The sequence below is a fragment of the Cottoperca gobio genome, chromosome 17 (genome assembly GCF_900634415.1).
Source record: "Cottoperca gobio chromosome 17, fCotGob3.1, whole genome shotgun sequence".
NCBI lineage: Eukaryota > Metazoa > Chordata > Actinopteri > Perciformes > Bovichtidae > Cottoperca > Cottoperca gobio.
Window position 1 is genome coordinate 14,063,483 of NC_041371.1, and position 17,354 is coordinate 14,080,836.

At 41.1% G+C, this 17,354-nt stretch overlaps 2 protein-coding genes across 2 annotated transcripts in view; one reads left to right on the plus strand and one right to left on the minus strand.

The window, feature by feature from the left end:
• Positions 1–8,890, minus strand: part of LOC115022862 (protein unc-13 homolog A-like) — a 36,015-nt gene extending 27,125 nt beyond the window's left edge. The window contains exons 1-7 of the mRNA XM_029453967.1: positions 8,649–8,890; positions 3,749–3,778; positions 3,436–3,535; positions 1,511–1,628; positions 1,228–1,351; positions 537–607; positions 321–363 (exon numbers count right to left, since the gene is read on the minus strand). Coding sequence (XP_029309827.1) covers positions 321–363; positions 537–607; positions 1,228–1,351; positions 1,511–1,628; positions 3,436–3,535; positions 3,749–3,778; positions 8,649–8,670 — 508 coding nt within the window. The 5' untranslated portion in view covers positions 8,671–8,890. The remainder of the gene's footprint in view (positions 1–320; positions 364–536; positions 608–1,227; positions 1,352–1,510; positions 1,629–3,435; positions 3,536–3,748; positions 3,779–8,648) is intronic.
• A 2,027-nt stretch (positions 8,891–10,917) lies between these two features.
• Positions 10,918–16,001, plus strand: LOC115022287 (BTB/POZ domain-containing protein 2-like). The gene is given in 10 exon segments (XM_029453258.1): positions 10,918–11,486; positions 11,593–11,712; positions 11,923–12,079; positions 12,633–12,738; positions 12,831–13,028; positions 13,126–13,318; positions 14,024–14,111; positions 14,211–14,357; positions 14,933–15,070; positions 15,072–16,001. Coding segments are annotated over 10 exon segments (1,725 nt in total). The 5' UTR covers positions 10,918–10,932; the 3' UTR covers positions 15,096–16,001.
• The last annotated feature ends 1,353 nt before the right edge of the window (positions 16,002–17,354 follow it).

The following is a 17,354-nucleotide window of genomic DNA, read 5'->3' on the forward strand; positions in this document are numbered from 1 at the left end:
AGAGCACAGAGGAAGTGCTGAGACTCCAAGTCTTTCCACCTGCCGCAGACAGCTGGCTCAGCAGGCTCGGGAGACTGAGCCAATAGTGGAAACACAGCAGCATCCCGGAGAAGCGCGCCTCCGGACATCTGATACCGCCATCGATCCATTGAAGTGCCGTGATCATTTCCCCCTCACACACAACAACTCATGTGTGGTTACACGCAGAATGCACTGAGCTGAGCTTAAGCAATCTAATTACATCTCAACAGTTTAACACATAATTATGTTGTTCAGCACAAACAGTGACTGGTTTATACAAACAGTGATCGTTCACTTACAGCACTGGGTTCCTGGTACACGTAGAGGCCGTTCCTGCTCCTCCTGGGAAAAAAACAAATATCTAGAATCAGACAAATTAAAAACTTGCATAATAACCGGTCATCATTGTATGCCTATGTGGAGAAAATGTATGTTTGACATAGTTATTCCCCTAATTAATCATGTGGGCATGTGAGGATATGCTGGGGTATAAATAAAACAGGGTGACAGCTTACATCTTGGTCCCTCATGGCATTGAGCTGCTCCAGTTTTTTAGCCCAGTATCGTGCCTCATCCTCAGGGATATCTGAAAACAACAACAATCCAGACAAACTTAGTTAACAAAAACAACCCGTATGGAGCTCCAGTTACGGAGGCTTATTAAAGTTATTCACAAAACATTTAGCCTGAAAACTGTTTTGCTCTTAGTTACAAACTCTACCCAAATGCAGACAAAGTAAACTAAAACTACCCAGATATTATTTGACCTAGATAGTTTCGCCTTCTAAGAACAGTGACATTGAAAATTGGCCTGTTCACTTGCAGCCTTATAGCCAAAGCCCTATAAATAGGTCAGCTCCACAAACTGAGGAGTCAGGTGCACAATATCGACTGGAGGAAAAGGAAACTGGTGAGAAAATGACACCTAATCAATGTAAAGAGGAACACAGCTTGATCACTGAGAAGGAAAGGACACAAACACTTTTCCTGAATACATATCACTAAAATTAGGTCAGTTTAATTAATCAGTCAGGGATTATTGGTGATCATAAATCACTGTTTGCTTTGAAAATATACAGACAGACATCATTTATTCAAGTCGTCTTCTCCTTCTCTCAAGGGCTGATGATTTCCTATATTTTCATATTTTCATCTTCTCCCACCTATTGACAGTCTCTGTCTTTGATGTGAATATTGATTTCTCACCGAGAGGCAATTCAAAGCGAGTGTCGAGCAGCACCAGGTGGAGAGTGGGCTCTTTGGTGCCAGATATCTCATTATCAGTCATGATGACCTGAGAGTCCAGTGTGAGCCACTCCCCAGGACCCTCCTGCGTACAGAAAGACATTTTGCCGCTGACTCACAAACAACATGCCGTACAAATGAGCATGATGAAAGGATGTCCAACCAGCAACTGAGTGAGTTCCTGAGTACAACCGAGTGTTCAACTACAGTATTTCTCATGTGGTGCTGGTGGTTAGTGGCAAACCTCATTTGACTGTCGAATGCTCCGCAGGGGAATCCACACAGTGCCGACCATGGTGTCCCAGATTAAACCTTTGTTCCACACCTCTACTGTCAGACCCAGGTCCAAGCGATTTATTTCGCTGGATAGGAAGAGAAAGACAGGAGAGTTAAAAGTCAGGAGAGACGGTAATAATAATACATTTAAAGACAGTTGTGGAAAGTAAGTACATTTAAGGAACTGCTATACTTAAGTACGTTTTTGAGGTAGAGGAAATATTGCACTTTTTACTCATATACATATATTTGATGTGTAGATGCTGTAGTTACTTTTCAGATTCACATTTCTTTCTTCACAGTTTTAGTTCTGATTTTAATTGTTTATAAATTTCAGGACACACATGGATCAGCAGTTCAGTTTTTAAGTTTCAATGCCTATATACGCTTATAAAATACAGAACATTGTTAAAGATTAAACCGGTGGCTGTTTGAGGAAAACAATATTTCACAAAACAGCAAAGATCTTGTTTTTTCCTCTCAGATTTATCTTCATCATTCAACCACTGAACTAAACTACCAAACTAAATATAAAGTAACTCAAACTATCTCCACCTCAAACAGCTACACAAGTAAAATGATATGTTACATGTGTCCTGTCTCACAAGAACTTTGATACTTTTTGCTGATGATACATTTACTTAAGTTGAACGAGGGATTCTGACCTGTAAAGGGAGTGTTTTTACATGTTGCTTAAGTAAAGAATCTGAGTACCACACGGTTTAAAGACAAATGCTAAACAAACACAGGCAGTATACACACACAAGATGCCCAGTAATTAGTTGTGGGCTTTACCGTGACAAATATAAGACACATCTCTGAGGGAGCAAGCCTGAGAGATCTAACATAAAACATTTACAAGACAGCAGGAAGCAGGACAGAAAGGAAAGAGAGAGAGAGAGAGAGAGAGAGAGAGAGAGAGAGAGAGAGAGAGAGAGAGAGAGAGAGAGAGAGAGCGGGGGATGAATAAAAGGAGGGAAGGAGAAGAGTGTGATGAAGGCAGTGGAGGAGGTGATTGTATCTCATGCCTGGAGGGAGCGAGTGGGAACTTTAATTAAGAAATGGGGGACTGGATTTCCCGTCTTAGTGGTGACTCCTTTTAGGAACGTGCCGCTTTGATTCATGGCAGTGACTGAGGGGGCACAGTCATTTAGCGGCAGTTTGAAGGAGGGGACGAGGCTCTCTCTGCAGCCCAAACATTACATAATACAGCTTCACTGATGCAACCCCGGTACAATGCTCAACGCCTCCAAACATCATACAAATGCACAGGACTCCGCATCCCACATGCTAACTGCACTGGTATTCTCTCTGCATGCCAAGTTACTGTGTGCTGTACAATGTTTTAATGATTGCAAAGAGCAATATTTATTGAAACACAAGCTCAAACAAACTCATTTCAAAGTGGGAAATGCTGCTAATGATGTCTATAGAGCAGAAATAGGAGGAGAGGGAAGAGGGGAAAGTAAGGTTGAAATGGAAAGATGAAGAGGAGGAGAAGGAGGCGCAGAGTAGATGAAGATCAAGGAGCTGTGTTTAGAAGAAGTGACACAGGAGAGGAAGGAGGGGCTGGGAGGGAGCCAAGGTTTAGAACGAGGATGAGAGGGGCAGAAGTGTTGAGGGAGAGCAGATGAAAAAAGGTTGAGGCGGTTGTTGGAGGCGGATGTGCGGATGTGGAGAGGAAGACCTACGTGAAACAGAGCAGGGATGAAGGATATTTGGGATGGAGGAGTGAAAAAGAGGGGAGGCAGGAAGGTTAATAGAAAGCAAGAGATAAAAAATAAAAATAAAAGCTGTGTGTAGATGAGAGGATGAAAGGAGAAAGCAGAGGAAAGAGTGAAGGAGAGGGAGGAACAGAAGGAGAGTTCTGTCTGAAGATGACGAGAGACTTACAACATGAAGTCTTGCTCCCAGCTGGGCAGGTTGCCCCTGACAGCAATGGTTGTGCTCTTCACATTTTGTACCTTCAGAGTCACATAAGTGTTGAACTTCTCTGTAAAAGGATGAACAAAGAAATGTGTTACAATGAAACACCTCTGCATTATAATAATAATGTTCATCATGTTATATTCTACAGAGTAACTGACTTCATCCTCTCATTTCCATTATGGTTGCAGCATGTACTGTGTCCCCAGTCTGCTTAAAGATTTATGTCACATAACAACAAGTCTCTCCCTCTTTCTATTTCCAGGATCCCAGGTCTTACCTTGGGGTCCATCCAGCTTGGCTTTCTTCACTGTGGACACACAGAGAGGGACAAAGTCACACACAGGAACACCATCTGCTTTCACTTCTGAACACTCCTGCGTCCTCTTTTCTGTCTTTTACACAGAAAAGGCAACAAGAGGATGCTAATGATACATTAAAACACAGTCCGTGAATTATACTACATTGATTACTTATTGTAAAAACAGTATGTTGACAATGCATTTGAGACATGGTAAATGGTAAATGATTTATATATATGCTATTTATATAGCACTTTTTCCAATCTTTCCAAACTCAAAGCGTTTTACAACACATCTCAGCATTCACCCAGTCACACACATTCATAAAGAGTCAGCGGCTACCATACAAGGTGCCATGCTCATCAGTAGTGATAAACATTCCCGCACTCTCACACACCGTTGGGAGGAATTTGGGGCTTAGTATCTTTCCCAAGGACACTTTGACATGTTGACCGCAGGGGCCGGGGAATAAACCGCCAACCCTTCGACTGTTGGACGATCACTCTCTCTCCTGAGCCACAGCCGCCCGGACATATTTACCAATCTCCACTAACTGGCAGTAGGTATACATTGCAATAATAATAATAATAATAATAATAATAATAATAATAATAATAATAATAATAATAATAATAATAATATAAGAAGAAGAAGAAGAAGAAGAAGAAGAAGAAGAAGAAGAAGAAGAAGAAGATATAAAAAGGGTTTAAATAGATACAATGTGCGTATTCACTTAAAAGTGGTAACGCAGGAAACTGAAACTGCAACCGGGCAAATTTGGTGTTCTGCCTTCTTGCCATAAGGTCCAGACATGTTGGCGCTGAGTGTGGTGGCAAAACATAGAAAAACACAGCGCAGGAAAAAAATGAGCGGCTTTCCCGCTGTGCTTCATCAGTGTGGGATACAGAAACAGGAAGTACAGAACATGCAACAAAGCACAGATTAAACAGATGACCAAAATATGCATATTTCCATTAATGACACATTTCTTAAGAAGAAGTTGGTTGTAATTGGAGTAGATGTGGTGTAGATGCTTTTCAGAATATTAACATTGAACACATCAACATGCAAGGACCCAACCATGCTAACTTTGGGTGTGTCTTTATTGTACAAGCATTCAAAGGGAAAATTCCCACCTTTATCAAACATTATGTGCCAGAGGATTTATCAGAGTACAGTTAAAGCCAAGGCTCTCTCTCTGCAGCACCTTTTTACCAGCTTTGACGTAACTCACACATACATTTTTAATACTCTGTACCCGCTGCTCTCCACCGCGCACACACATGCTCCAGATCCCCACCCCTCTCTGCAGGTGTGTATGAAGGTTTACATTAATAAAATGTAAATGCAACCAAACCAGCAGCTTTATCTGCCTTTGAAAAACACGATGTGAACACCAATTCAGGGCTTTTCTCACAATATTCTCCACAGACCATCCACACCAGAACCGGTCGTCATAGTAACCACCACAAAATGAAAAGTGAAATTGCGCTGAGTCAGTAAGGCACTTTTCTAGTTTCGGTTTCTCACTACTTCTACTTTGTGTTTCTTTCATAGAGCACACAAACTCTGAGCTAAATCTGCAGCTTAAGTGGCATGCTGTTACATCAGCCTGGCACAGAAGCACACGCACACACAGTCACACACACGGACACACTCACATTCACCTGCAGCAACGACAGAAACATTTTTTTTAAATCTCTGCTTCCATTCACACCTCACCAACTTTAATTTCAAGTGAACATGCAACACACATAAACACATCTGTGTGTTTGCATCTTTACTTAAGGTCAAACTTCTGCTCTGGCTCAACATCCTTTTGATGTCCAGTCCATGTTTCAACATAGCTGTGGCTGAAAGCCCACTGTAAATGTTAAACAAAGGACATAATTCAAATTCAGAGAAGACAAGAAGGGAACCAAGCTATGCGTTAAGCAGTCCTTTATGATGTTTAAGCAGAACAGCATCAGAGCCTGCTTCGTACTGTGTTTAGTGTCAATACTAAAACAGCCCTGGAAATATATCAGTACATTAAGACGATCAATAAAAAAAGGAATTGGATTTTCGACAGTGGAAAGCTAAAGCTTAATAATACCACAAAATCATAAATCTCCCTGACAGGGTGAGTTATGATAAGAAATGTCCACAAGCCCCACAAACAATATTTTTGTCACAATAGCATGTATCTAAGCAGCAGACAGGACGACCACAACACGCACATACAAATACTGTACATGTAAGTGCTTACAACTCATAAACAATAAGCACGTGAAGGGCTGTAACATTAGATAAATCAATTGAAATTTAGGTTATAGTGAAGTAGCCTGGATTCAGAAAACGAGGTCAAAGCTATAACTATCTATCACCATCTGATTAAATGTCTAAAAGAACAAAACAAATAACAAATCAAAGTGTTTGGTTTTTTATTCTTTAATCAGAGGAAGCACAGCACAATCTGTAGACCCAACAGTAAATTTTGTGCAACCCCATTTATTTCATTCAGGAAGTACCTCTGACACAGCAGACTGTGACTTATGGGAATAAGCGGATTGCCAAGAAAACAGAAACTCGACAGGGAATCAAGCAAACCCTTCAACATGAACTGTCAGGGAATGTAAAGTAGGGAGTGGGTGAGCTGAGTTCAGCCATCCAATGACAAAATGATTCAGATAGACAGCGTCTTATTCTGAAGGATCGTACATGTATCCATATACGTATAGTATATATACATACACACAGCTTTGCAGTAGTCAGCAACTGCTGACAGACAATACGCCAAATAATTATAATAATACCAAATCAAGACAGGGATTTTAAATTATGCGGAATATCTGCAAGAAAAGATGCCACGTTTTTCAAAGTTAATATGTATCTGTGTCTGAATTCTGCTTTGTCGGCAGATGCTCCAAAGTAATTCTGCCTATTCAAGAGGCACAAAGTACTGAGGAGGCCAGAAATAGCTCCAGTCAGGTAAGCATGAATGATGTAACAGGAAAAGAAAGAGGGCTCTCTGCCAAGTCTCGTAGTCTACGACACTGACAGCCGCAGCCGGTGTTTATGAATGAATAAAGGCTCAGGGTCTTAATGACACCAGGGACTGACTCAGAGCAGGGACAGTGGGTGGGTGGACCTGGCAGGACGGGATGAGGTGGGGTAGCATCCATAATGGGCCTGGCATATAGAAGGTGACTTTGAAACCTCCTTAACTTTCATTTTGTCCCCACATTGCCATTATTATAAACGACAAATGTCTAGAGCTCAAACATACGTAACTCCACACACACCTTTACTGACCAGTGCTTGATCAGATTTAAAGTTTAAAGGATTAGTTAATTAATTGACAGAAAAATGTTTTTCAAGCTTCCAATGTGAAGGTTTTTTTTGTCGCATGTGATCATATACTAAATATGTTTGGGTTTTAGGACTGTTGGTCTGACAAAAAAAAGCTTTTTTAAGACATCACCTCATGGTTTAGGCAATTATGTTTGGAATTAGGGCTGCAACTAATGATCGAAATATATGGTAATTATTTTCTCAATTAATTGATTATTCGTTGGGTCTAAAAAGAAGAACAAAAGCCGCAAATCCTCAAAATGTTAAAGTTGTAAGCATAATATGTGGCATTTGTACTTGAAAGCTAAATAACTAATGATCAAAAGAGTTGCCAATGTATTTTCTTTGGATCACTCATTCGACTAATTAACCATTTCTCATCATTTGAGCTCTAATTGGGATCCTAAAGACCAACAATTTATCAGTTAATTGAGAGAAGTTGCAGATTCCTGATTGACAGTTTTGAGTTAAGTAGTGAAATCTCATAAACATACTTTCTTAGGTCCTCCTCTCCGCTTAAAATCAAGTCAAGTGAGGATGAATTGCACTGCCAAACATTGCGAATTGTCATCACTGTTTTGTTCCAGTGAGTTAACACAACACATCATTTTGAGAAAGGTGTTTTTGCAATCATGCCGATTCAACCCCTTTATGTCCAACAAAAGCCTTAAACTATACTGAAAGGACCACAAAATGCGTTTTTTTAAGAAGGGTCCCCTCTTTCTCAGATTGGGCCATATATCCCCCTGATTAATGCAACCTGTAATGTGAAGCAGTTAGGGGGTGTTACTTTATGAGCAATCACAGCTGATGCTTATTCATAGCACGGAGAGGCAACAGTGTCAGCATCAGGAGCTTTCAGGAGTCTGGTAGGAGGAGGTGACGCATCGCTTCAGGGAAAACGCTGAGAAGGAAGGGACGAGCATCTCCAGCAGAATACGAGTATTCCCTCACGACTACAGCGGCGCGGCAGAGCAGAGGCGGTGCGGCAGCGGCAGCGGCAGGGGCAGGGGCTTTTCCTCGTCCTCCACCTCCTTGCCCACGCATGAATGAACCGAGCGTATGCCTCACGCATACACACCGCAACCCACCAGGGGAGGAAACAGCGGTTCTCCTCCTCCATGTAGACATTTATAGAAACTCAAAGAGCCTAATGAATATTTGCTGGTATTAATGGCAGTCACGACTGGGCTAGCCTGTAACAATTGTGCCTTCCTTTCTTTTGGCTGTCATATTACTCATTTATAGGCTACAAAGCATCTTTAATTGTGTCAATTTAACCAACATGTCATTCAGCAACAGTGCCGTTAAAAGTATCCCAGTGGCATCCCCCACTGTAAACGTGCTGTGTTTCCGTAAAGACTCGCTCCTGTGTGATTTAATGACTGATCAGCACAAACGCTGCTCCGGCTACACAGACTTTTCTACGGAGCTGATAGTCCGCAGGCTCTGTCAGACAACTGGTGCAGCTACACCGCGAGCAAGTAATACTTCAATAACATCAAACATAGAGGGGTTCAAAGCCCCTTGAATGGCCTCTCTTACCTCCCACACATAACAGGGACATCTCTGATAGCGGCGTGAGCGTCCCCCGCTGTCCTCTACTGAGTGCTCCGTGATTTGTTTGGTCAGTCCGGTTGTCTCTTGGTTACAAAAAAAACCTCAAACCGCTAAACCGTTACGCTAAATGGTACCGGAAACCAGTCAGCATCATGTCAAACGCGCTCGTGTCTTTCTCTGTGGAGCTGTTGCTCTTCTGGCTGGACAAGACACACAGGAGTGAATTCCTCGCCCCACTTTTCTTCCTCCTCTGCATTGCTTCAGCTCTCCTCCGCTGCTCCTCCTGCGCGCACAGCCATCTTGTTTCAGCAGCAGCACCCTCCACGCGAGGACAGCTCCCTCGTGCCGCGCCGCTCTGACGTCACGGTTGATGAGTAGCAGGCAGAGAGAGGGGCTCGCGGTGGGGTGAACGGAGGAGAAATCGGATGGGGTTGAATTATGATTATTATTATTATGATTATGATTATTATTATTATGACTCATAATATATGATATTAATAATAATAATAATAATAATAATAATAATAATAATAATAATAATAATGTACTCAATGATGTCGGCGAGGAATTTAATTCATTGTTTTCAAAGTTAGCATTTTAGAAGTTCCAGAAATCTAATATAGTTTACCCAGCTTTCTAAACTGCTTTTAAAATATATTGTTTTAGTTATGAATGGTATTTTTACACATATCTTTCCTTTAACAAATATTGTGCCTCCTGTGATTTGGATAGTGCACTAAAATTCTGATGAATTGTTCAGCCTTACCCAGTGATGTAATGGAGAGTATACGCAGGTACGGAGTATATACACCTCTTCTTCTGTCTATAACAGTATAATCACCCATAAAGCCATTGAAATACATAGGATTGTACCCACTTTCACCTTTGTGATCTACCTATCCACCTAACAAAGTGTGTCTACTTCTCCAGGTGTCAGGGACCACTGGTCCTACCCCTAGATAGCTATTTATAAACCAGGGGTACCAAGAGGGCACTTTTCCTTCTTTCTTTTTTTCACAAAACAAAAAATGGCCTTAATCCTCTTTTAGAGCCTTACTCTACTGGGGATAAAATTATGGTAGGGTGGTGAATCCTTTATAGTTCAGGTTTACCTGAGGGTAGCCCATCACATTTAATTAAAATACTGGAATCAGCCTATGTGAACCAGTTTTGTGTAGTTTTAACTCTAGAAGGTAAAGTCCCCACACTTCACTATAACTTAAATTAGTAAAATACAGAAAATATGATCTTATTGTTCTTAGTGCCAGTTAAACCCTGAAAAAAAAGTACAAATATTGCTGCTTCAAAAATGACCTATTTGATATTGGTGCCCATACTTGGTATTGTATAATTACAATTTTGATTTTGGTTTGATGAATGAACAGAACCCAGAAGTTGGACTCATTTGAAGCCTGAAGTAACCATAAGTTTGTCTTCTCTGTTTATGTCTGTTGACTCGCTCACAGTCATGGGGAAATTCTTACAGATTTGTGCAGTTATATATTAAATTAAAAGTGTAATATGTAATAATGCCGTTTTTACAGACAGTATTACATATTTGGAAAGTGGGGTATACAGATAATGAAATATTATTTATTGTGCTGGTCCAAAGTAATTTGTTTGCTCAAATTGTAATTTGTTATCTGCTTATTAGAATACGCTTTCTGTTGTTATTAAAGTGATTTTGATAAACTGGCAATTTAATATTTTATTTTAGTAATATTTTGTTAAGTCAACTAAAACAACATCAAAGCAGTTGGCTTTTTAACAACAGGGGGAGTCTGCAGCAGCTGCAATACCATAATACCATGGATACTTTTATTTAAAATGAATTTACAGTAATGATGACTGTAATATTGGGTAATTAGTTGTAGCATGGTGGGCTAAAAGTTTACATGGTCCCTTTATAAAAAGATGGTTCTGGGTTCAAATGTGAGCAGACCAGTTGTTGTAGATGTGTATGATTAGGCCAGTGATAGGGGGATCAATAAAGGCTTATGTTATCTTAAGTCTGTACTCAAAGCTTTAAAATCTCCTCAATTGATTTGTTTCAAACAGGGACTATCAGAGCAGCTGCTTAGCTATTACCCTATTTGTTTGTTGTTGTAAGCAATTATAAACAGCTGTGTTTGCTATGGATTCAATACTGGTGTGAGAGGAAAATGGACCTCCTGTGCTGATGGAGAGCACATTGTAGTACCGGTAACAAACGCCAGGCGGCAGTTTATGGCAGCTATGACTGACGAGACTACTAGAAATACTCAAAGCGATGAAGTGCGTTGTTTACGCCTACACTCGGTTCAAGATGGCTGCTGGAGACAACAGCGGCAGGCCTCCTTGCCTTAATTTCTCCGGTCCGGGTCCTTTGGGAAACAGCCAGCCCAGCAACAGCGTTTTCTCCATGCCAGCATCTAACGGCGGAGCGGTCGGTGCGGCCGGGGGAGCACAGGGAGCAGCGAGGCGTCCCAACCCGCAGCTGGGGCCTGGCGGAGGAGACAGCAACGGTGTTTCGAGCGGTGCTCCGCCGACTGCGCAGAACTCCCTGCAGCAGTCCGCTGCGGCAGGTGCTGCGGCAGCCGGAGCCATGTCCACCCAGGCGTCCAACATGGCAACCGCAGCGTCAAACGCGTCTGCGTCGGCAGCACTGACCGCCACTTCGGCAGCTGCGTCTGTGCTGGTGTACCGAGAGCCAGTGTACAACTGGCAGGCGACGAAGAGCACCGTCAAGGAGAGATTCGCGTTCCTGTTCAACAACGAAGTGCTCAGTGACGTTCATTTTTTAGTGGGCAAAGGAATGGGGGTTCAGAGGATACCTGCGCACAGGTAAGAAGATCAGCTGCAGCATGAGTATTCAAAACGTCAGCTAGCTAACTGACTCTGCAAAGCGGAAAGACTTAACCTGTCTTTTGTTCTTTGTTGATATTGTCAGGTTTGTTCTGGCTGTGGGGAGCGCAGTGTTTGATGCCATGTTCAACGGGGGGATGGCGACGACCTCAACGGAAATAGAGCTTCCTGATGTGGAGCCAGCTGCCTTTCTGGCCCTGCTAAAGTACGGAGTGTGTGAGAGGCCGAGTGGCATTTAAACTGTCTTGAAAGTGGGCGTGTATATACTTTTTTTAATGTCATATCAGCGTTTGGAAAAAATTAGTTTAGTCAATGCAACCCCACATTTCAGGCATTCATCCTATTATTAAATTGTCACTAGATTGTGAGCCACAATAACATTGGATGTAATGTGTAACTTGTGCTCCTCCTGCAGGTTTCTGTACTCAGATGAAGTCCAGATTGGGCCTGAGACAGTGATGACCACACTATATACAGCTAAAAAGTATGCAGTGCCAGCCCTGGAGGCTCACTGTGTGGAGTTCCTCAAGAAGAACCTGAGAGCAGACAATGCGTTCATGCTGCTCACACAGGTCTGCTTTCCCAAATCTATGAATGTTGACCAATTCTTATGTATGACTGATGTGTCTATATTGTCTTTTAGTGACTGCAGCTTCTTTCGACTTCTAGTTTTGCTGCCCTAGACGCTGTGTGCCATAACTGTCAGTATGATGTACAACAGAGCTGACATTTTAAACCCAAAGATAGAGTTGGATATTTTTTTGAAACTGGTGCTTATTTGATAGAAGAGTTTTGGTAAATATTACATGTTGTAACACATGCAGAACATTATGATTTTAATCAGAAACTGTCAATCAAAGAATAAGTGAACAAGATTACAAGTCTCTCCAGTCATTTGTTGCCATGTTTTGGTATTTGTCCATTTTTGGTACTCATGATACGAACATATTTTGGTCTGTCCCACAAAATAAGTATTAAGGTTTGCGCTCCAGTCCTGCTCTAGATCTTGATCTAGAAATGCAATACTTATTGAATTGTCATTATTTTAAGTGCAGTTGTCAATTCTGAGTTTTTAACTGAACCAGTAAAAAATGTGTTTCTTAAACTGGTGCTGCTTCATTTCAGGCACGCCTGTTTGATGAGCCTCAGCTCGCCAGCCTCTGTCTAGAGAACATTGATAAGAACACTGGAGACGCTCTCGCCGCTGAAGGCTTTACGGACATAGATTTGGGTAAATCCGCCTTGTAAATGTCATTATTGTCACGTTGCATTTAAGAATAACGGCCTCGCTGACGGTTGACTTTTCATCTCTTCCTCCTTTAGACACACTGGTGGCAGTTTTGGAGAGGGATACTCTCGGGGTGAGGGAGGTGCGTTTGTTTGGTGCTTCTGTGCGCTGGGCAGAGGCCGAGACTCACAGGCAGCAGCTACAGCCCACACCCGAGAACAAACGCAAAGTGCTGGGCAAAGCTCTCACACTCATCCGCTTCCCTCTCATGACCATTGAGGAATTTGCTGCAGGTAAAGAGAATCACAATAAAACCAACACTGACACTTTACTGTCGATTCTTGTCTCTGCCTAAACACACACATCCTGTTCTTCTTATTGTCCCTTAAGGTCCAGCCCAGTCCAATATTCTGACTGACAGAGAGGTGGTGAGTCTCTTCCTCCACTTCACGGTAAACCCAAAGCCCCGCGTTGAATTCATCGACCGGCCTCGCTGCTGCCTCCGGGGGAAGGAGTGCAACATCACACGCTTTGGACAGGTGGAGAGCCGCTGGGGTTACAGCGGGACAAGCGACCGCATACGGTGAGTGAGGAGCAGAGCATTTAAACATTTTAATTACAGCCTTCTTTTTTACAAATATTTGCTTTGAGGTAAGTGAGAAGTCATGTCATATTCATTAATTGTAATCAATTTTTTTGTAAATATTTAATAATTATTTATAAACTGAAAATGGTGAGTCTACTTCCAGAGTTTGATCTTGGAATAAGAAAATAAAACTGTTTTAGTGTAGATTACATTAGCTGCATTTGCACCTTTCCCTGCTTTATTTGAATTTAAGCTGAGATTAATGACACATTTTCAATGTAATTAATCAGTAAGAACAGATAATAAACAGATAATGTGACCATACTAATACCCCTACTATACTATATGAAGTAAAACCATATAATTGTACTTAAATGTTATTTTTATAGTGTGTTTCTGTTGCATTTCTTTTAATGTTTTGTGTAAAGCACTCTGAATTGTCTTGTTGAAATGTGCTATATAAATATACTTTCCTTGCCTTACTGGCTGGTTAAGAGTAGTGAGGAGTCAGCAGTCAGTGACGGTATAAAACAGTCAATAAATAAGGTTTTTCAAAAAGTTGTAAATCACCGCAACCACAAGAGGTCCTGGAGCATCTTAAATGTGCTGACGGACAGATAATAACTCCACATATTGTACATACAGCTCCACACAGTCACCCTCGCCCCTCTTCATATATTCCTGTTCTGTTTTTCTTCTCAGGTTCTCTGTAAACAGAAGAATATTTGTGGTTGGTTTCGGTCTCTACGGCTCTATACACGGACCCACAGACTACCAGGTTAACATACAGGTGTGGACCCGAACCTTTCAGAAAGTGTGTGTCCCGTTTCACTGTAAGTTGTATGCTTGTGGGATAACGTATGTTGAATGTTTGTGTCTGTTCTTGCAGATCATACACACAGACAGCAACACGGTCCTGGGCCAGAATGACACAGGCTTCAGCTGTGACGGGTCAGCCAACACCTTCAGAGTCATGTTCAAAGAACCGGTGGAGATATTACCCAACGTCAACTACACTGCCTGCGCTACACTGAAGGTCTGTGATGTGTTGATGATATCAGATACACATGCAGCACAGTTTAGGAGTGCATTCCTAAAGATTATTTTCCTTTTTTAACCTTTTGGTTCAAAAATGTTTTTGTTTTGCATAACCAACAGTGAGCAAATTTAAATATATTCAATTCACTCCCCTAGAAGACAAAATAACTAACTAATCTGACAACACTTGAGAAGCTTGACTTGAATAATTGATCAATTAGATTCTGCGTAGGATTGTTTCTGACTCGTTGAAAAAAGTGACGAGTTATATTCATTAAAGTTTATTCAATAAAAAAAAGGGTGACCTCTCTAATCCGATGAATCACTTCATTCAAATTGAGGATCTTGTTAGTTTTTTAGGGTGATGTTATAAAATATGGCAACAGACATTTGAAAATTCATTCGAAAACCGCAATAGAAGTTTCAAATGTAAAAAAACCCACATAAAACATTTGGTACAATCCTAGTTAATCAATTTAACATTTGATGTCTAGTTTCTTTTCTCCCTTCTGTGGATATTTTTGAATATGTAATTGGTCACCAGTGTATTCAACCTCTCCTTCTGTGTTACAGGGCCCAGACTCTCATTATGGGACTAAGGGGATGAGAAAGGTAACGCACGAGTCATCATCCACTGGCACAAAGACGTGTTTCACCTTCTGCTACGCGGCGGGCAACAACAACGGCACTTCAGTAGAGGACGGACAGATTCCCTGAAGTCATCTTCTACACATAGTCACCTTTGACATCAGCAACGATCTTCCATCAAATGTGACATCCTGACACGAGCGTGGGGCCGCACCTCAGCAGTCGTTCTGGGGACTAATCTCTCAGACATCATACTGTTCCCTCCATATAGTGCACTACTGTTGGCCACATGGGAAGACATCCGTGAAGCGATGTAGGTCACTACATGGGGCGTAGCTTGTCATTTGAGATGCTGCCTCTCTCTTTCTCAGCGGCTTCCTTTATCCCTTTGTGTTGTAGTGATGCCAGCCTCCAAAACAGACATGACTGTAACCGACTCCACAAGGGAGGGAGAGAAGGAGGGAGGAGCCTCTCAGATTATTCGCAGTATCGATGTCACTGCTGTGGATTGACGGCATAAGGCTTGACACTGAATTCTACTTAAGCTGTACAATTCTTCTTCCTGTACTCCACAGCATTAGTGCAAAGGAGTCACAACTGTATTAATGTACAGTTTATCAGATTTGCCAAGACAAGATCCTCATCACCCTTTAGTACAGACCAGCATTTCACTCAATTCAACTGTAACTTCCATAGACATCATAGGCTTTATGAACTCTTCGAACCAAACTTCATATTAATCTTAACATGATAATGGTAAGCAATCTTTGGGTTTCCACATAAAGTACAATCTGTGATATCTTGTGTCCTTGCTTGGTAGTTGCCTATACCCAAGATACCTTGCACTTCTCGGCCTTGCATATGTTTATTTGGTTGTTCTATGGATGCACACTAACTCTTCAGATATGTTTCTTTTTAGCTTTGTTTTAAAAAGTGTGGGCAGAAGAGCTTTCCTTCTTGGTGCGAAAGTTAAAGGGGTTGTACAATAAAGTGGCATTTATTAACATTATATATGTAACTTGAAATAACTATTGATTAAAGAGTGAAGACAAAATATTGTGGTGCTTGTGTTTTTGGAAAATAACCCATCCAAGGAGTAACACTTAAGCTAGAGCAAAAACTCAAACATTTTGAGAACACGCTTATTCGCTTTCTTGCGGAAAGTTAATGAGAAGATCAATACCACTCTTGCTTCTCTGCCAAATATAAGGCTAAACCCATCAGTTGGTTACCTTAACTTAGCATAAAGATTGGAAACAATGAAGCTGCACGGCGCTTCTAAAGCTCACTACTTGAAAGGGGTTTTGAATGGGACTATTTATTTATTTTCCATTCTTGAATGAGATGAAGTACCCCAGGGGAGAACAGGGTTGGTCGTCACACAATTTACTTTCATTAGAATTCCTAAATCCCTAAACTATCCTTAATACATTCCCTTTGAATGTGTAATGGACGCTAAGTGTCAGGTAGGAATGGATTGACTTTACTCTCAAGTTTATTCCGTTTAAAAAGAATGTACTGTGAAACACGTCTTGTGCACCCCGTGGTTGGTTGTTAGCTTGTTTTTAAGTTAACAACCACATGTTGTAGCCTAGCTGAGAAAAAACTACAGTTTTCCCTTCATACTTTTTAATGGTAATAATTATTTTGTTATAAACCCATTGTTTAAAAGCTTAGAAGAAAAAACACAAGAGTTGGATATTTACATTTTGAAATAAATGAAAAACACAAAGTGTCACCTCAAGTGTCCTGAAATGACCCTGTATATGACCTCTGATCTCAATTCTGAAAATGTCAGTACCAACGTCTTTTTAACAGCGGCCTCTAGGAAGTGAGATCTAATGAATGTGACAACCAACCCAACATAACCCTATATTAATCATATAATAATCAAACAGTAGATATTTAAATAGGACATTAAAAGTTATTAGTGCAAGACTTAGTCTGCTTATTCTTTATGGAAAATAAAACAGGTTTTTTTTATTGGTAAGATTTATAAGACTGATGATGTATGCTTGTTTTTCATTTCTTCTGTTGTAAGAACGGTACTTATTGTTCGGGACGGTTTGATTTCTTAGCTCTGAAGTAACTTCCTGGAATATCGGGTGGTTGCCTGGCAACTGCTCTCAGCGATAAACTTTGTAAAACGGCTAGTTGTCGTTTTTACACTTTGACTTTTGTACACAAACTGAATATGTCGTGTTAACTGGTGAGCTCTAGAGGTGCTGGTTGATGGATTTGAATGTCTTTGGACAGTTGTTTCACTGATAGATGAATGAGGAAGGAATGTTTCCCTGTTTTCAGTCTTTGTGCTAAGCTAAGTTAAGCTAAGCTAAGCTAAGCCTGCTGGCTGTAGCCTAGATACAAGAATGGTATTGATCCGCTGCCTCAAAGCGAATAAGTGTAT